The 19,841-nt window shown below is 54.9% G+C and overlaps 3 protein-coding genes across 3 annotated transcripts in view; 1 reads left to right on the top strand and 2 right to left on the bottom strand.

Moving 5' to 3' along the window:
• The window catches only part of SIAE (sialic acid acetylesterase), a 28,035-nt gene extending 24,446 nt beyond the window's left edge, over positions 1–3,589 (top strand). The window contains 3 exon segments of the mRNA XM_027772679.1: positions 1,180–1,375; positions 3,084–3,288; positions 3,291–3,589. Of these exon segments, the coding sequence (XP_027628480.1) occupies positions 1,180–1,375; positions 3,084–3,288; positions 3,291–3,589 (700 nt within the window).
• Positions 3,590–6,590: 3,001 nt separating this feature from the next.
• On the bottom strand, positions 6,591–17,022 carry TBRG1 (transforming growth factor beta regulator 1). Its single transcript, XM_027772678.1, is given in 11 exon segments — positions 6,591–8,153; positions 8,755–8,874; positions 10,381–10,479; positions 10,670–10,722; positions 10,724–10,752; positions 12,654–12,797; positions 13,023–13,068; positions 13,070–13,157; positions 13,658–13,890; positions 14,585–14,834; positions 16,959–17,022. Coding segments are annotated over 11 exon segments (1,257 nt in total). The 3' UTR covers positions 6,591–8,022.
• Positions 17,023–17,926: 904 nt separating this feature from the next.
• The window catches only part of PANX3 (pannexin 3), a 7,049-nt gene continuing 5,134 nt past the window's right edge, over positions 17,927–19,841 (bottom strand). Inside the window, 2 exon segments of the mRNA XM_006140573.2 lie at positions 17,927–18,443; positions 18,445–18,832. Coding sequence (XP_006140635.1) covers positions 18,195–18,443; positions 18,445–18,832 — 637 coding nt within the window. The 3' untranslated portion in view covers positions 17,927–18,194.

The following is a 19,841-nucleotide window of genomic DNA, read 5'->3' as shown; positions in this document are numbered from 1 at the left end:
CCCTCTTTCCTTTCTTTCACTTTTGCCATAGGGTGTGTGTGCTCACCACAGAGACAGAGAGGGAAAGTGAGAAATCATCGCTGGGGGAAGCCATGCCCCAATCCCTTCTCCTCCACTCTCAGGATTTTGGGCATACACTCACATGCACCGGCATGAGTTTCAAACCACTGGGCCTGGGACTTGAACCATGGTCAGCTATGCAGGAGTCCAGGCCTTAGCCACTGTGCCACCTGCTGGCCTCAGTGCAGGTCCCTCTCTTGCTCAGATGCCAGGTGTTGCTGGCCGTGGTCAGGCAAAGAGCAGCAGAGGCTTCAGGTTGGTCTGGCTCTTGCTGCCCCAACGATGCCTCATTCAGGCAACTTGATGCTTCTGGGCAAAAGTGACAGGAGCCCTCATCGGCCATGTTGCCCTGGCTGGCTGCTCCAAGGCAGGCCGTGCACCCCCCAGCCCAGCTCTGAGGAGCAGTCATGGAATGCAGCCGTGTCTGTGGGACAGTCCAGGACCGGAGACCACAGAGTGCTGTGCCCTGCGACCCACGCTCGCCTGCTCACTGCCCAGGAGACGGTCGTGGTTAGGCACAGAAGAGCCTGACGCAGTGCCTGGCACTAACAGCAGTGACAGCATGTACTGGAGGCCAGCAGGTGGCATGGAGGTCACAGGGGCTGCATCCCATGTGGCTGACTGAGTCCCAAACCCACAGCATGCCAGATGTGTGTGTGTGTGCGCCCAACGTCATGAGAGGGAATGGGAACGGGACTGTGGCGTGGCTGTCTTCCCTGGGGCGCCTCCTCTCTCTCTCTCTGTTGAGTACACACCCTATAGCAAAAACTAAAAACAGACAAAAGTATGCGACGTGGTCTCGCCCCCATCCCTCCCGTGTCACTTCTCTATCCTGTTGGGATTTGGGCACAAACCCAGTGGATTTTGGTCGCAAACCCATGCTCACAAATCTAGTGGGTGTTCAGTCTACCTGGGCCAGGCCTCAGACTGGTCAGCCATGTGGGGTCCTGCTCTCTCAACTGCTAGACCACAGGGCCGCTCGGTTCCCTTTGCTCTGAAGCTGACTGGCCGCCAGTAACTGAGTCAGCCACTTCATTCGAGGGCGCTTTGTGTAAATCTCCTTGAGAAAGGTAGCCTGGCCGAGCCCAGGCCCAGGGTCTTTCTGTCCCTCCCCTGCAGCATCCACCCTCGGGATAAGCAGACCGTGGCTCACCGGCTGCACTTGGGGGCCCGAGCTGTGGCGTATGGCGAGACGGGCCTGACCTTCCAGGGACCACTGCCAGTGAAGGTGGGGCTCCTGACCGCCCAGGGGCTGCTCACCCTCACGTATGACCAGCAAATCCAGGTGCAGAGGCAGGACAGCAAAATATTTGAGGTGAGAACGGAAGACCTGTTTTCATCCTGTGCTGGGATCAGGGCTCCCTCTGCATGAGCTGGGTCACTCCCTGTGATGTGGGCCGGGCTGGGCTGGGGTGGGGGCCCTGAGCTACCTTAGCAGTACAGGAAGCAGCTGTCACCCATTAGCTTAGAGCCAATTTCTTTCTCCTAATTTTGCTGTAGGATGTGTGTGCTCCCTGGAAAGAGACAGAGACAAAGGGAAGATGAGACCTTTCGTCTCCAGGGGGAGGGCCACACCACAGTCCCTTCTTCTCTGTCCTCCTCTTGGGATTTCGGGCACGTGTGCCAGGCATGGCATGTTTGTTAAGCCACCGAGTCTGGGACTTGAACTACACCATTGGCCCTGTGGGACCCAGCGGCTTTAACCCGCACACCACGGGCAGTCCTAGAGCCAGTTTTGAGAGACTAGGCCAATCAAGGAAGGGAACCGAGTCTGTTTAAAGTGACGTTATTCGTGCGTTTTCCCCCTAGGGCAGGAGTCTTTGATCAGGGGCATGGGGGGTGGGGGCTGGCAGTTCCACATGGAGGTGCCCAGCAGCAGCTGTCCTAGCGGTTTCCCGGGAGTCTTGCTAAAGGAGCTGAGACATTCCTGCATGGAAGGTGGACTCTATCTCTGGGAATCAGGAGAGGAGAAGGCAGCTGGATTCCACATGGCTGACTCTACAGTTTAAGTCCTGGACCCAGCACCTTGGAAATCTCACCTGATGGGACCAGCAGATGGTGTAATGGTTACATTGCTGGACTCCCACGTAATCGACTGGTTTGCGTCCCAGATCTGGCTGCTTAAACCTCACACTGGGTGTGTGCGTGTGTGCCCAAAATCCCGAGGAGAATAGAGGAGAAAGGATTGCAGTGTGGCCATCCCCCCTGGGACGTGATTTCTCGCTTTCTGTCTGTCTCTGTCTCTCTGGTGAGTGCATGCACCCTATGGTAAAAATCTCTCTCAAAGGAAGAAAGTCTCACCTGGCATGTGTGCTTGTGTGCCCAAAGTCCTGAGAGGGCACTGTGGTGTGGCTATCCCCCCGGGGTGTGTGTGTGATTTCTTCCTTTTCCTCTCTCTCTGTCTCTGACAAGTAGTGCACATGTCCTACAGCAAACTTTAAAAGAAAGACTACAGCAAACTTTAAAAGAACGAGTGTTAGCGGCAGCTCTGAGCCAGGGGTTCGTATATAGCTGCACTTGGAACCTGACTGCAGGGCCCTGCTGGGCCTGGCTGCTTCCCCCTGCTCCTTCCCTGTGGGTTGTAGGTAAACTCAGAGCTTCCCGGGGGCTGGTGTCAGTGCTCCCCTTCAGTCAGTGCTCGGGAGCTGCTGCTCCACCCCAGTCGTGGTTGGGTAGGAACAGAACTGGCCATGGCGCTCCTGTCCTGCATGCCCTCTGCCTCGGGAGGCTCCATGCCTGCAGTCGTGTGCCCGTCCTCGCTCCACAGGTGCCCTGGAGGCCGGAGCATGGCCTGGCTGCCCAGTGGTGGGAGGGAGGGTCCCTGGAAGAGTCCGGAGCCCCCCCTGGTGCTGTCCACACACGGTGCTTCATGTCTCCTCTGTCACTTAACTGCAGGATCAGCCAGTGGCCCCGTTGACCAGATGCAGCCTGGTCAGGTTTGCTTTGATGACAGGGTAGTAGCGGGTCCTGGCGGAAGGTGGCTCCCACACTTGGGACCAACTGTGCTCTGCGGCTCCCACCAGGTCTCCTGCTGCACCAACGGATGCATGTGGCTGCCGGCTCCCATGAACGTGTCCACTGCCTGGACTCTGACCCTGAGCATTGACTCCTGCCACGGCACTGTGACTGCTCTTCGCTACGCCTGGGCCACGTGGCCCTGTGACTACAAGCAGTGCCCGCTGTACCACCCGGACAGTGCCCTGCCTGCTCCACCCTTCCACACGTTCCTGCAGACCTGGGTCCCGGACGGGAGAGCGCGGCTGCCCAGTGCCACTCAGGGTGGTCAGATCTTAGAGAGGAAGGTGGTCCTTGGGGTTGGCACTTAGAGCTCAAATGGCGACAACTGAGGCACCGGCCGTTTCTGCATCGGAGGAGCCTGGACTGGTGGCCGCTGTCCCCTTGCGGGTCCAGCACTGAACCTCACCCCAGGCAAGTCAGCCTCAATGTCCTCACTTCCCGTGACCGTCGGGACCTGATCACCTCGCACTTCTGTCCCTCATCTAGAATTGTGGAATCTCAGGGTCGATGAGGGTTTAAAGGCCATGCAAGCCAGTTTGTGTCTGATTTCTTTAGAGTCTCTGGCAAGGGTTGCTGCCTCTCCATGCAGTTTCCATTCTGAACTTGCCAAGCTCCCTCCATGGGGCTGCAGACTCCCTCCTCGGAACTTCACTGCTCTGGGGTGATCCTGCAGACCTCGGAAGGCAGACCTACATTCTCTTTAAGCGGAAACCAATTCTGTTCCTTTGTTCTAAGTTACAATAATGGGAAAGTTTAAAATAAACCAGCCAGAACCACGCGCAGGCGTAGAGAGGGGTTCAGGGAGAGTGAGGGGACAGGAGGGCCCAGAGGCAGGCCCTCAGGTTAGCTGTACCTCTCGGGCTCTTTAAAGGCACGGGGTTCAAGGACAGCCTGCCAGAAGGAAAGCTGAGGCAGCAGTGCCTGTCCCACGGTGTGGAGGGCCGGACTCCGAGCGAGTGTGTGCCCTGAAGGGTCACAGTGCTGCTCGCTGGCTGGTTAGAACAGCAGGAGATGCTGCTGTTTGTGATGGGAAGTTGGAATAAAGTGCAATCACTGGCAGTATGTACTTATACCCAGCCTACACTGGGTCAGGGTCGACTTGTGAACCCACCCAGGAGCACAAAGGAGTGAAAAGCTGGGCAAAGGTGAGGACTGGAGCTGTGGGCACTGCTCTCTCCACCCCTGGCTTTGGGTCTGGCCTGGCTCCTGGCAGAGGGAATAGCTCGTCAGTACCAAGGTTTTATCCAGTGAAAAGTGAACTGTGTGCCCTGCTCTGAGGATTGCACTCAGCACACCGTGACCTTGAAGGCCCCCAAGGCCCAGACTTGGAGCTCTCTACGCTGGCCTGGGAGAACCACAGTAACAGAAAGACTCCCAGGAAAAGCGCACACACACGCACACACACCCACACCCGTGGGCTGCTTACCCAAGGTTGGAGTCTCCCCTGAAACCAAGTGCACTGTGTCAACATGTGGTTTAGGGAGCAGGCGTGCTAATTAAACGTGTCCATCTTTAGTGGTTGAATGACAGAACATTCTGTGGGAAGTCAGTGTATTTCCCCAGATGAAAAGAAATTTACTCTTTGAAAGTGAAATTTATCATCACTGTAAAAACTTGGAGAAATTGAGCACACCCAATGAAAATCTGAAATTTGAAATGCTCCAAAATCTTTTTGAGCACCTTTTCTACAAGGGGAAAATTCCATACCTGATTTCATGTGATAGGTCATAGTCAAAACACACAGGGAGACAAGTTTATTCTGTCCCCAGAGGAAGAGACCCCAGCCTTCTGTAATGTATCTTTTCCGTGCATCCCCAGCAGGGTGATGGGATGGCCACGTGCAGGCTGGATGTGCCAGCAGGTCCTAGCCACGACCTACGTGCAATGGTGCTTCTTTGCTTGTTCTCTGCTCTCTCCATACCAGATGAAAAGAAATGTACTCTTTGAAAGTGAAATTGTGTTGGAAATGCCAGAAGGTGGGCAGGTGCCCCTGTGCATGATAAGACCCTTCATGTTCTGATGGTCCAGTGTATATGAGTCTTCATTCACAAAGTAACTGAAGGCGTTTGTTGTGCAGACACACCGAACAGGTGGGCCCGTGTAGACTGACGTCCTCCCCAGGTACCTCTAGGCATGTGCACACATCCCAAACTCTGAGAGGATCCAAAGTCTGAACTACTAGCCCAAGCATTTGTTTTAAAGTTTATTTCTTCCATGAGAGCAAGAAAGGGGCACTTCCACAGCATTCTCACCCCTGTCCGCCCCAGCCCCAGCAGGCCTGAACCAGGGCATGGGTACCGTATGTCCAGGGGCCACGGGGTGAGTCATGGGGTGTGTGCAGCACTGCACTAAACTGCCAACCTGCACGGCCCTGGATCCAAGCAGTGCAGATATTCTACCCGTTCAAGTGAAAGTCACCTCAAATTCACCAGGAACACTGTTCTAGTGAACATTCACTTGGTTTGGATTATACAATTTTATACATGACATAGTCTATTATTTTGCATGTGTTTACTTCACCAAAATGATTTCGTGGGTGAGTCTGTATAATGCTAGAGTGCTGAAGTCTGGGGGCCCACATGTGCCTAGTTTCTATGAATGGGCATGGAGATTTCTACGAGTTTCCACCATCAGACTGATCCTGCGACGGGTGCTGCATGTAGACATGGCATCTCACTTGTCCCGTTACTTAGGGTCTGAACATGGAGCAGCCGTCAGCAGATGAATACAGTTGAGGTTTTGACACCTCGTTTCCCCACAGGGTTAGACGACCTCTACTCCCAAGGTGCGGTCCCTTTTCCTTCATCTTGACACTGCATGTCCATTTTAAAAAACCTCTAACGGATGACAAGATACCTTAAGTATGCCAGGGCAGTGCTGTTCAAATGTTCTGAAACCATGACCCACAGTGAAGATGCTTCACGTATCTCTGTACAGGTGTGCTGCTGTGATTTTCACACACACACACAGACACGTCTGAAAGCAGTTTCGACCCTTTTCAAATAATACATTCCAATATACTCCCATGCTTTAATTCAAAAAGGTCCAGGTTCTGACTTCTAATGGGTTGAGATTTGTAGAAAAACTTAAGAGTAAACGTACAGTACTTGATTAGAATTAATTGTCCTTTTACAGACCAGCAGATGGCGAAATGGTTATGTTGCTGGACTCCCATGTAGTTGACTGCAGTTCAAGTCTCAGACCCGGTGGCTTAAAACTCATGCCAGGCCTGTGTGCATGCATGCCCAAGATCCTGAGAGGAAAATGGAGAAGGGACTGTGGCATGGCCATCCCCCCTTCATGTGATTTCTCATGTTCTGTCTCTCTGGTGAGCGTACATGCCCTATAGCAAAAATCTGTTAAGAAAACAAAAGAACTGACCTTCTCAGGCAAAGCTCATCTGCTATGCTTTACTGCGGCTGTGACAGGGTGGAAAGGTATTTGTCACATGATCAAAGCAGCATGCATCATTTCTATGTAAGTGAGAAAAAGATAAAACACCGAAACATTAATGCGTTTACTAATTTATTATCCACATTTTACTGTTTTCTTTGCATTGTGAAGGCTATACAAGTTTCTAGACTAATTAAGAATCATAAATAATGCATTAACTTTGGTTCCAATGGTTTCTAGCAGCCAGTGCTCTCACCACTCCAGCTGCCATCTCTTCCTGCTGTCAGTTTACTCCCAGGACATGCTAACCCTGCACCTTGCTGTCGGCAGTGCCAACTGCCCCAGATAACAACCTGGTTCTCACTGCTCCTTCTGGTCCCTGTCTCTCTTCCGTCCCAGCCAGGCTGGGCCCTGGTTGCTGGCAGCTGAGGCTTCCCACCTGGCATGGAGTCATGCGCACTTGGACTGGGGGTGCTATACACCTCCCTCTCAGTACAGAGGCAGGCTCCAAAAAACTCAGTTGTACAGGATGTGGGCTCAGGCTATCACTCAGTTAATGACAGATGTAGGTCTGTTACAGATGATGGTGCTAACCTCGCTAACATCACTTCTCAATTTGGGTTACATGGTTTCAACATGTTGAGCCAGAAGTGCATTTCTGGCTAAGAACATGGGCTATGAAGAGGGCCACAGAGGACCACGCGACCCCTGGAGGGATGGGCAGCATGTGAAGGTAGAGCCCGTGGTGCGCCTGGGCCTTCTGGCTCAAGTCTCAGGGCAGGACTGGGTTTTGGTAACATGCATGTGGAAATAAGCAGCAGCCTGGGATGCATGGGGTCGCTGGGAAGCCATGATGCATTTTTGCATAGAAAAACAGGTAATGGTTTTCCTGATGACCCCACAGTATCAGAGTCAAGAGTGGAAGGTTGTCAGGGTCTTCCCACACCCCTTCTGCATCAGTCAGGCCACAGACTCCATGACCCTGCACACCCGCCAAGTCCTAACCTAACGGGATGGTATTTCAGAAGGCAGGGTAGGTCAGAGGACCTGGCCTTTAGAGTGGGATCAGTGTAACAAAAGGGGCCCCACAAGGCAGGGGACTAGCCCTGCCACCATGGAACACTATAGCAAGGTGGCCCTCCCAGGAACCAAGAGGCTAGGCCTCACCCAACACTGAGTCTGTCAGTGCTGATGCTTGGGACTTCCAGTCTCCAGAGCCATGACAGTACTTCCTTCTGCTGTCTGTGAACTCTCCAGCCCCTGGCATTTCACTTCAGCAGCTCAGACGAGACAGAAGCACTCGCCCACTCCTAAGGACTGGAGTTTACTCTTCCTCAAGCACAATTCAGCAAAGAGAGAGAAATTACAGCCTGACTATAACAAGATAATAATAAGCATAACTGTCAAGAAAAATTTATTACTAAAAATGAAGAGCGGATGCTTCTCCCACAGTACACCCTCCACCCACGAGGGAATGTGCTAACTCAGTGTCTTTATCCCTCAATTGTTGCCGCCTTCCACACATTCTCAGTTTTAGTATAAGTTACACACTCATGCTCTCGAAAACGATGTATCTGATTTCTTGCTGGGCTGTGCTGAGGCGGGGCCTCCAAGGGCCCACAGGGCAGGAACATGGGCTGGGGACACGAAGGCTGTCAGCGGGAGCTCCAGATTCAAGGGCCCTGGAGAAAACAACAGCCCATCGCTGATGGAGAACCTCAGGAGACTGTCCTGGTCAGACACGAACACGTCCTTCCAAGGCCTGACGTCTCGACAGCTACAGGCCGTGTCCTCATTCGGTCAGACGAGACAGCTACCTTTTCAATGAAGAAACTGGCTGGAACGGACTTACCCAGGGTAACAGATTTTATTGAGTTTTCATTCTGTTTTCTCAGCTCCACCCTACGGCTCTCCCTCTGTGACCAGGACTAAACCCCTGGTCCCTTGCCCGTCTTTGGGAAGGGATCCATGGGAAATAGGACCAAGGCCACCATCTGACACTTTTGACGTCACTTGGAATTTAACAGGCTGCACAGTGAACCTTCCCCTGGTATTCTGACTGAAGTCAGAGAGGGAGACTCGCTGATTATAGGCACTCCCAGTGTCTTGAGTAATGTGGGAAGCCACACAGCTACAGGTCCCAAACTCAGTGTGTCCCACGGCTGGCTCGGGGAAAGCTTCCATCCCGTCCTGCCCAGATATCTGAGGTATTGAGCTGTGGGCGAAGTGGGGAACATAGCCCAACTATCAAGTTTCAAACCACAGAAGGAAAATGAAAGACACCTGGCACAATGAGATCACTGTGCTCTTCAGCAAAGGTCTGTCTCTGAAAGACTTCAAAGCTTGTAGCTGGATCCTCCTCCAGGTCCTGGGGGTAGCTAGGTTTCTCTAAGATTGCACATATCAAATTTCACCCACTGTAACTGGGATAGAAAGGAGGCATTCTTGAGTGGTCTGCCAGCCGTAATCTGACCTTCAAACCTCCAAAGGGACCAGACATTTTCTCCGTAGAGCTCTGCCATGTATGTCTAAAAAAACTAGCTAAGAAACTTAATAAAGGGACCAGCAGTTGCCGTAATGGCTATGTCACTGGACTCCCATGTAGCTGACCATGGTTCGAATCCCGGACCCGGTGGCTTAAATTCACACCGGGCACATGTGTGTGCGTGCCCAAGATCCCGAGAGGAGAACGGAGGAGAAGGGATTGCGGTGTGGCCATCCCCCCTGGGGAATGATTTCTCGCTTTCTGTCTCTCTGTCTCTGTCTTTCTACCAAGGCCACCATCTGACACTTTTGACGTCACTTGGAATTTAACAGGCTGCACAGTGAACCTTCCCCTGGTATTCTGACTGAAGTCAGAGAGGGAGACTCGCTGATTATAGGCACTCCCAGTGTCTTGAGTAATGTGGGAAGCCACACAGCTACAGGTCCCAAACTCAGTGTGTCCCACGGCTGGCTCGGGGAAAGCTTCCATCCCGTCCTGCCCAGATATCTGAGGTATTGAGCTGTGGGCGAAGTGGGGAACATAGCCCAACTATCAAGTTTCAAACCACAGAAGGAAAATGAAAGACACCTGGCACAATGAGATCACTGTGCTCTTCAGCAAAGGTCTGTCTCTGAAAGACTTCAAAGCTTGTAGCTGGATCCTCCTCCAGGTCCTGGGGGTAGCTAGGTTTCTCTAAGATTGCACATATCAAATTTCACCCACTGTAACTGGGATAGAAAGGAGGCATTCTTGAGTGGTCTGCCAGCCGTAATCTGACCTTCAAACCTCCAAAGGGACCAGACATTTTCTCCGTAGAGCTCTGCCATGTATGTCTAAAAAAACTAGCTAAGAAACTTAATAAAGGGACCAGCAGTTGCCGTAATGGCTATGTCACTGGACTCCCATGTAGCTGACCATGGTTCGAATCCCGGACCCGGTGGCTTAAATTCACACCGGGCACATGTGTGTGCGTGCCCAAGATCCCGAGAGGAGAACGGAGGAGAAGGGATTGCGGTGTGGCCATCCCCCCTGGGGAATGATTTCTCGCTTTCTGTCTCTCTGTCTCTGTCTTTCTGGCGAGCGCATGTGCCCTATAACAAAAAAAACTCCAAAAAAAGAAAAAAGAACTTAATAAAAACCAAAACAATAAAAATCAAAGGTGTCCTCTTTAGTGATACATTACTTTGCTAGAATTCCTGCCCCTCCACTGTCATGATGCGCACCAAGAGATAATTATAGCACCCCAGGGCCCTGCTCGTCCTGCTCACTCTCCAGAGGGCCGGAAGGCCACACCAAGGCACACTGCCAAGAAGCAAGCCTGCCTTGAACGAAGAGGCTTGGCACCACACAGACGAACAACGCAGGAGCTGCCCTGGCTGGCTGGTCACCGGTGCCTCTCAAGCAAGGGGGCTGACCATACTTACTTGGCACATTTTCGAGCTCCTGGACCACAGGCTGTGGATGGCTGGGTGAGAAAACCCGAAGTTGGCTCCAGATGGAAGCAGGATAGGCCTTAGTTCCCTCTATGCAGGACAGAAAGATGAAGGGGGCTTACGGGTGCAGGGCTATCTGCACACACAGGATGCGCCCTCCCGACTGTGATGCCCTGGAGGCTCCGGTTCCAAGACATCTGGAGGATGCAGGGCAGGCTGCTATCAAGGGGACCCTCCACCTGCTGAAAGCAAGAGGAAAGGCCTCACTGACCCCACTAGCCATCTCTGAGCAGCTCTGCGTGACAAGCATCTGCAGAAGCACTGACAAGGCGCTCTGGGGTCACCTTCGGGAACGATTTCAAACTAAAGGTAAAGGAGCAATCAGCTGGACCCCCGAGGAGGAAGCAGCAGAGAGCACACCACTGCCTCACTCGGGCACAGCCGGCTGAAGCACACGCCGCACCAGAGGGTGGGCAGTTTCTCAGTGCTATTGGGATTCAGCCGAATCCTGGCCCAGCCACGCCAGCATGCAGACTGAGGCCATGGGGGAGTCCCAGGTTCGATTCCCAGCCACTCCAAAAGCTGAGTCTAGTGGTACAAGTCTATAGTCCCAGCTACTCAGGAGACAGAGGCAAGAGGACTATGGCCTAGTGAGACCCCATGGGGAAATCCAAAGCCAGTGAAGCCCCGACTAAGGATTCCTTTGTGGCCGAGTGCTCTCCAGAGCTCCCTCAGCTCAGTTCTAACTCGTTACACACACTTCCACAGCTTCCCTACCCACCGATGTGCATCCTTCAGATCAAGACAGGGTGCAGGATGAAGGGGGTACGGCAAACGTTCATGGAGGGACAGTGGGCGGCATAGTGGTTAACGGCGCTGGACTCCCACATGGCCAACTGTGGTCCGAGTCCGAGACCTGGCAGCCTGAGATTCATGCTGGGGAGATGTGCACATGTACCCCAAATCCCAGAAACAGAATGGAGAAGGGATTGCTGTGTGGTCATCCCACCTGGGGGTGATATCTTACTTTCCCTCACGGTCAGTCTCATCAAGTGCATGTGCTCTATGGCAAAAACCTAAAAAAACGAAAATAAATAAAATCAACAATAGGAAATGTTCAGAGAGAAACGCCTATATGAAGACACCGTGGATTTCAAAACATTTCTGTACCAAAATAAACTCATACTTCAAGTCTATTTTCCCCCACAAATTGTTTTATCCCCTTGCACAAATACAAATGGTATTTTAAAAACAGAAGAGATAACTCTCCATATAATGTTGGGTTTATATCCTTTTTTTTTTTCAGAGAGATTTTTGCTATAGGGCACGTGCACTCGACAGACACACAGAAAGCATTAATCACTCCCGTGACTGGTCACGCCGCAATCCCTTCTCCTCCATTCTCCTCTCAGGATCTTGGGCATGCACACACGCACCCAGCGTGAGTTTTAAGCCACCAGGTCTGGGACTCGAGGAGCGGTCGACTACGTGGGAGTCCAGCAACAGGGCCCTTACACCGTCTCCGGTCCTTACTTAGGCGCTTTGACCACAAACTACAACATCACCTCATTTTCTTTCCTTTTTGGATGTTAAAATACCTTGATTATAAAAAGCTGTTACATTAAAATTAATAATAATCCTGAGGAATTTCTGCCAAGAAAAAATTTTTGTGACAAGTTCTATCTTTGAGTGATTTTCTTTGAGTGATTTTCCATAAACTTCAGTTAGACAGTTTGCAGTTGTTCAGTGGTTACTTCATTCGGGTTATTTTAAAGAGGATTAATTTAGCATGAACGTTATTGAGTTAAAATACAAAACCTACTTTACTGAATCGTTTCTACTATCAGTTTTTTGTCCATTTTAATACCGTAAAAGCTCACGTGCACTTGAGAGAGCTGGAGAGGGAAAAAGAGGGATGGCGAGGAAGATGGGGGAGAACACATCCCCTAATGGGGTGTGGTCATAGCACGATTCTTCTCCTCCCAGTTTTCCATCTGGTCAGGATCTGGGCACACACACACGCCAGCCATGGTTTTCAAGCTCCAGGCCAAGTGGGGTCTGGTCCCCAGGGCACAACGCTAGGGGACTGTCCTCACTTCTGGTTTGAGTCCCAGCTGAGCACTTAGAGGCAGGGCTCATGGCTATGTCCCGCATGCCAGGGTCACCCAAATGGCGAGTACACAGTACCCACCGTGTCTAGTGCTGAACAAGTGGCTGGCAGAGACGTGCGACAGGAGCGGCAGGGGCTGCTGCCGGAGTGGTACGTGGGGCTGTGCACTGCTGTCCTCGATCTGGCAGGCACACAGGCACCTGCGGCCCAGCTGTGTGCTGGCGTACACCCGGGTACTGCAGTAGCCCACAGGGTAGAAGGCACCTTCGTCATGGAAGCCAGGCCGGTCGGTGGTGATCTAGGAAGGAGCCCCCCAACCTGGAATTGAGGTCACCGAAGAACTGGGCAGTCCAGCTTCCCGTGGAGCCTCGGAACCGCCTTGGGGCTGGGAAGTGCAGCTCAGATCACACAGAGGAAGCCGCAGGCCACAGCAGACAGAGCATACCTGCTTCAGTGAGCCCGGAGGGAGACCCAGCCCCAGTCCCGTGCCTCTCTGTCCTCCTCTGTTGCTGGTCTCACTCACCTCCCCCAGGCTATGCACTGTTAGGCCCCCTAGTCTGATGGGGAACGGGCCGTCCTGAGGGATCCAGGGCAATGGGCTGAACCAGCTTGTGAGCACCTCCCACCATTTTCTTTTTCTTGGATGTTTTCTTCGGAACTGAAACTCAAACCTGGGGTCACCCACCTTAAGCCCTGCTCCACACCGAGGGAAGGGAACACGTGCGTGCACATGCCAAGGGCCTACGCCAACCCTAGTGTCCTATCCCCTGAATGGGCACGCGAGGCTCTCCCTCACAGCTCTTCCTAACCCACCCACCTGACACTTAGGAGCTTTTTAAAAGCCCTATGCTTTTTAAGGTTCCCTACTCCATCGGTAAGATCAGAAATTTCCCAAGACAGTTGTGTGCTCCAAAGGCCACATCCTTGAAGACCGAACCCAGACAGCTAGGAGGGAGGAGTTTTCAGTCTGCTCTCTTCACAGTCAACCAGGTCTAACCAGAATTTCTCCACCCAGAATGGCTCTGATATGACGATTGCTTCTCCAGGGCTATCAGGCGCCTTCAGAGGCTTGTCTGGGCTGTGTGCTGACCCATCAGCCCTGGGTCTTTGCATGAGCAGATGAGCTACAGGGCAGCTGATCTCATGGCCCAGACGTACCTTCCAGTTTGTTGTTCTCTTTGCCTTTTTCTTTTTTCTCCTTCTTGGATTTCTTCCCAAATGGTTCCTCAGACCCTGTGCTGGGCCCGGAAATGGGCAGCACTCCCTGGACAGTTCCCACAGAGCTGGCCACACCATAAACCAGGGGCAGAGTGGAGCTGTGTGGAGGAGCTGCAGCCTGGGCCTCCCCTTCAGTGAGAGCCTGCAGCTGGAGGAGCTTCTTCAGCAGGTACCTGGTTCAGGAGGAGAGGGCAGAGGTGTGGACTCCCGTCCTGTCTCAGTTCGACATGCACTCGTGTGCAGGGGACGCATACGAGAACCGCACACAGGAACACTAGCTCAGGAGCGGGGCAGGCGTGACCTTAGGAAGCAGCAGCCGGGGGGGTCATCATGGACTTCAAGAAGCCCAGGACGAGCACTGGGGCCTCTCTTCCCAACGTTGGAAGGCTGCAGGCTTCCAAATGCTGACACCATAACCGAGAGGTGTGTGTGTGCCCCCTGCACATGCCAAGCCCGCTCTGTAGGACCATTGCACCCTGAGCAGAGCCCGCTCTGCAGGACCAGCGCACCCTGAGCTGAGCCCGCTCTGCAGGACCAGCGCACCCTGAGCTGAGCCCGCTCTGCAGGACCAGCGCACCCTGAGCTGAGCCCGCTCTGCAGGACGAGGCCCCCTTTCAGCCCTTGGCTCTTGTACCTGGACGGCTACAATGGGAGCCACTTTTGAAATAGCAAAGAGCTTGGGCAGAGTGCAGAGGCGGTCTCGTCTTCCAGGCAGCCATGCTTCCGTGTGTGGCAACCTCTACCACAGGCTGAGTCCCTCCATAGGGGGAGGCCACACAGGTGGGCCTGGCTCAGAAGCCCCCTGGAGCGCCACGGTACCAGTCAACAAAAAACCGTGGTTCTGAATACAGAATGAAACCAGCTCACCTTCTTTCTTCTTTTGCTTTAAGAAATTTTTCCTCAAGACGAGCAATTTCATCACAAATGGCGGCATTTTCCTTTAAAAAAACATTTTGAACAGAAACACAGAAGGTGAATGGAAGCCCAAATCGTTTTGCTGGGAAGAGGATCTGTGTTTCATACCCAAAGCGTCTGCGGTGCAGGTGAGGCGCTCGGGGCAGGGTGAGGGAAAGCGGCGGCACAGGCGGCACCGGGCCGGCCGTCCTTTCCCACGTGCCTCAGCTCAGACCCCGGGAGGAAAACCGCGCTGAACGTTGCTGCGGTCACGGTGGCCTCCCCGGAGGCGGCGCCTCAGCCGTCCTGGAAACCACAGCCCCTGCCTTCGGGACCCTTCCTGCGCCATGGCCCGGGCCGCCGGGTGAGGACGACGCGGGCAGCGGTTCTCCTTCCCCGTTTCCTTCCAGCGCACACAGACCGCGCTGCTCAAAGGTTCGGGGAGAACGAGCTAAGTCCGGGTCTGTGCTCACGCTCCCGGGGACGCGGGGGACAAGGGGGCGCGGAGCTTGGGGGTTTGGGGATAAGGGGGCGCGGGGACTTGGGTCCCCCCTTAGTCCTGGTCCCCCTTAGTCCTGGTCCCCCTCAGTCCTGGTCCCCTTAGTCCTGGTCCCCCCTTAGTCCTGGTCCCCCCTTAGTCCTGGTCCCCCTTAGTCCTGGTCCCCCTCAGTCCTGGTCCCCTTAGTCCTGGTCCCCCCTTAGTCCTGGTCCCCCCTTAGTCCTGGTCCCCCTTAGTCCTGGTCCCCCTCAGTCCTGGTCCCCTTAGTCCTGGTCCCCCCTTAGTCCTGGTCCCCCCTTAGTCCTGGTCCCCCTTAGTCCTGGTCCCCCTCAGTCCTGGTCCCCTTAGTCCTGGTCCCCCCTTAGTCCTGGTCCCCCCTTAGTCCTGGTCCCCCTTAGTCCTGGTCCCCCTCAGTCCTGGTCCCCTTAGTCCTGGTCCCCCCTTAGTCCTGGTCCCCCCTTAGTCCTGGTCCCCCTTAGTCCTGGTCCCCCTCAGTCCTGGTCCCCTTAGTCCTGGTCCCCCCTTAGTCCTGGTCCCCCCTTAGTCCTGGTCCCCCTTAGTCCTGGTCCCCCTCAGTCCTGGTCCCCTTAGTCCTGGTCCCCCCTTAGTCCTGGTCCCCCTTAGTCCTGGTCCCCCTCAGTCCTGGTCCCCTTAGTCCTGGTCCCCCCCTTGGTCCTGGCCCCGATGGTCCTGGTTCCCCTAATAGTTCTGGTCCCCGACAGTCCAGGCCCTCTGAGTCCCACCCCATGCAGCCCTGGCTTCCCCCAGACCTGCCTCCACGCCTCTCCACAGCCCTAGACCCCACGCAGTTGGGGCTCCTAGGTGTGGCCCTGAGGCCTCCCTGCCAGAGCCCTCTTGGACGTGTGCCCAGCCTGTCCATGGGGTCCTGCCCTTCGTGGGTCCGAGCGGTGCCAGAGGGCACGCCGGCTCCAGCTGCTGGCTGCAGCGCATCCATCCCTGACCGTCCACCCCTTCCGCGCCTCTCCGCCCCGCAGGGCCCTCTGCCCGGGGCCTCCCCTGGCCCTTTGCCCCGGTGTTGGCTGTGACCTCCTGCCTTGGGGGCAGTTCCAGGCCTTTGCTGTCTGTAAGGGACTCCTCGCCCTGGTCTAGGAGCCTGAAGCAAGTCCCACGCCTCGCTGCTTAACAAGACAGAGGCCAACTGTGGAGAGAGGAAAGGAAGGTTTGTGACAGTGGCCATGGCGCGAAGACAGCGAACACCCCCACCATTATAGGTGAAGGCCGTGCCCGGGGCTTGCAGCCTCCTGGAGAACAGCTGGGGCAGCACAGGCCAGGCCAGTTTGCAGGGGGACACGATCAAACAGCTTGTCTTTGAGCCAGGAAATTGTGGCAGCTAAGGGCAAAATCAGACGGGTTTGTCTCTAAGAGGGGCAGTTCAGCTTGTGGCCAGGGCAGGGCGACCTCGTTCAAGTCCCAGGCTGTCTGTCTCCTTGGCGTTCCTGTGAGGAGTCCCGAAGACTCTGGTCGGCAGAGAAGCGCTTTCTGATTTTCCCAAGACGGAGTCGGTGTGGCTGAGCGCCCGTTCCACATCCCCTGCACGCCGTGCGCCTAGGGCGCCTCAGAAGCCGAGCTCGCCGAGAACAGGCAGAGCGGGCCCGCGGCCGTATGCTCTCCGCCGCGCCCTTGGCTGCAAGGAAGGGGCACTGTGCCGATCGCTGTACCTGAGGACGGGGAAGGTGCCTTTGTCCAGTGCCCTGGCTGGCCAGGAGAGGGGCTGGCCCGGGGAGGGGAAGGACGCGCCCTGGGCTGGCTGGTGGAAGCTGTCGGCCAGGACACGGGCTCCACCCAGTGAAGTGTCGGTCAGCTCTCGCTGGGTTTGGATAAACCTACCTGAGTTTGCCGAAAGGCCCCAGCGGCCCGTGCAGAAGCCATCTGAAGAAATGGCCGGGTCCATCTCTGGGAGAACTGCGGCGTGAGCGGCGGCCTGTCACTGATGGAGGCTCCATGGTCTCGGGTCCGAGCACAGCTCGGTGAACGCAGGGCAGGGGTCGGCGGCTGGCGCCGGCAGTAAGTCGAGAGGCTTGCCGTCGGCCGTGCCCAGTGCCAAGCGGTGCTGGCTGAGGTGCAGAGGGGTGCCCGGACACAGATCTGTCTTTAAGTGTCCAGAGATGACCCGTGAGCTGCCATCACCTCTCTGTCCCCGGGCCACAATGGGCCTGGGCAGGCCAGTCACCACCGCGAAGCGAGCTGGGCAGATCCCTGGGGTTCAGGTCACAGCACAGTGTTTGCTCCCCTCCCAGGTCTCCCCACCTGCTCTTGGGGTACATTCTGAAGGGCTATAGGAGTATAGTGAGGGACCTTCATAAACAGCCTCTAGAGTGTTCTTTCCTTGTGGACTATTTAGATGTTTTAAAGTTTATCGCAGAGAGAGAAAGGGAGACAGGCAGCCCCTGGTGGGGTCTTCATGCCACACCGACCTCCGGCCTCAGCCAGCCAGGTCACAGGAGTGTGCCTGGTGTGTCAGGGACCTTGGGGTGTGAACCCAGGGTCTTCCCTCAGCATGGCAGTGTTGTCAGTACCATGCCACCACTGTTGGCCCTTGTTAATGTCTAGACTTTATTCCTGGTTTTTTTTTTTTTGGAGAGGTTTTTGCTATAGGGAGCGTGCGCTCTCCAGACAGACAGAGACAGAGAGACAGAAAGCGAGAAATCACCCCCCAGGGGGGATGGCCACACCACAATCCCTTCTCCTCCATTGTCCTCTTGGGATCTTGGGCACGCACGCACATGCGCCTGGCGGGAGTTTAAGCCACTGGGTGCGGGACGCAAACCACGGTCGGCTACATGAGAGTCTCGCGACATAGCCATTACGCCAACTGCTGGTCCCCTTTATTTCTGTTCTTTAGTTCACTCTTGTCATAGACACTCTAGACCCACTTTTAGGTCTTTGGCCTGCAGCTTGAGCTGAAGGTGCCGTCTCACCCCAAGGGGGATGTGACACAGGGAGTGTGACTGGGCGGCTTCTGCTTAGTGATCCCCAAGTGGGTGGTTTCGTGTATTGGTATCTGTGGCTCGTGGAGGAGGGAAGCTTCCTCCATGACGCATTGACTGGAGGTGTCCGACACACCTAGTGGGTGAGATGTGTTGGTTTGGAGGGCTCCAGGCCGGCCAGCAGAGTCATGAAGTCCACCACCGTGTCTATGTTCTGTGTCTGGGAGGTCGTGTCCTTCAGCACACACAAGACACTCAGCCAGCTGAAGGAGATGAGCTCAGAGATGTTGGCGCGGAGGAATAGCAGGATCATGTTGAGGTCATTGATGGGGCACCCCAGCATCCTCCTGCTGAGGAGGTCGAAAGCTGCTGAGGAGGTCGAAAGCTGGGAGCATCTCATAGACGGACAGGAGACGTTTGTCCCAGCGACATAGCCGGGTGAGGTTGTATATGATCAGTGGCACCAGTAGGGCATACACGGCCGCGCTGGCCAGGCTGGCCACCTGGAAGATGGACAGGGAGGTCAGCCTGCACGTGATCAGATCGGGGACCTGGGTCTCTTTGCTTAGCAGCCCCGTCTTGATGGAGCAGCTGAATTCTTCCTGGAAGAAGACACCCAGGTGGAAGTGGCCCAGGTACAGGTAGGTGGCGGAGGTGAGGAGGAGCAGGAGCACGTTCCTCAGGAGGTAGGTGGCCACCAGCGAGTGTGAGCGCTGCTTGCATGCCAGGTACCGCTCCAGCAGAGGGAACTCGAAGTACCGCTGCTTCCGAGCTCTGGGCAGGGGAGAAAGGGGCCGGGGACAGGTTAGAGCCATTCCCTGGAAGAGCCACATACCTTTCCAGAGCAGTGGGAGGTCTGGAGCCCAGTAGTGCTCCTGGGCTCACGGGGTCTGCCTTCCCCAGGCGTGACCGCTTCTCCCAGTGTTGCTCAGTTGTCCAGGTGCTGAGCAGTAGGACAGACCTGGGTACGGTCAGTGAGCAGCGACTGGTCATGCTGGGCTCCTGCCCACCAAGGCAGACCTGCTCTGAGCTCAGCTGGGAGCCCCAGGGCACAGCAGGCTGGGAAGCAGACAGGGACTGGGGTCCAGGTAACCACGCTGGCCCGCGGCGTGTGTGCCCTGATGACTTTTGGGCCAGTTCACGTGTTTTGCACACACGAGCTGACAGTGTCTCTGGAAGCCTCGGGGTTCAGGTGTGGGTACGCCGCTTTGAGTCCAGCCGGAGAGGGTGGGCAGGTGACACGTGCCAACATGCCATAAAAACAGCCCATTCTGGGGCTAGCAGGTGGTGTGATGGTTAAGGCCAAACATGGTTCAAGTCTCAGATCTGGTGGCTTGCTTTCTCACTTCCTTTTTCTCTCTCTCTTTCTAGTCAAATTAAAAAATAATATTACATGGAATTAAGTAATAGATAATTCAAAAAAAAAAAAAAAAAAGCCAGTCCCCTGATTTGTGGGGAGAGAACAGCCATAAACCACAGCAGTCGCAGAAGTGAGGAGCCGGAGGGCTGGAGTGTGGGCTGGCGTGCCCGGGAGGCCTCCTGGTGAACATCGGCCTAGCTGACTTCCGAAGGGAGATTTCAGAGTACAGAGCTCAAGGAAAAAGAGTTTGTGGGGAAAAATGGAATTAAAGTACGAATTTAAAAACAGCAGAAAGCTGTCAGGAAAGTTTTCGTAGCACACATCGCTGTGGGCCCTGCAGAGGCTGCGTGTGTGTACAGGGGGCAGAGTACAACTGTGAGGTGGAGCCCGCCGCCTCGTCGCCGGCCCTGCCGCGGCCCTGTG

Source organism: Tupaia chinensis, unplaced genomic scaffold (genome assembly GCF_000334495.1).
Source record: "Tupaia chinensis unplaced genomic scaffold, TupChi_1.0 Scaffold000037_4, whole genome shotgun sequence".
Lineage (NCBI taxonomy): Eukaryota > Metazoa > Chordata > Mammalia > Scandentia > Tupaiidae > Tupaia > Tupaia belangeri.
This window is presented reverse-complemented; position numbering and strand designations above follow the sequence as displayed.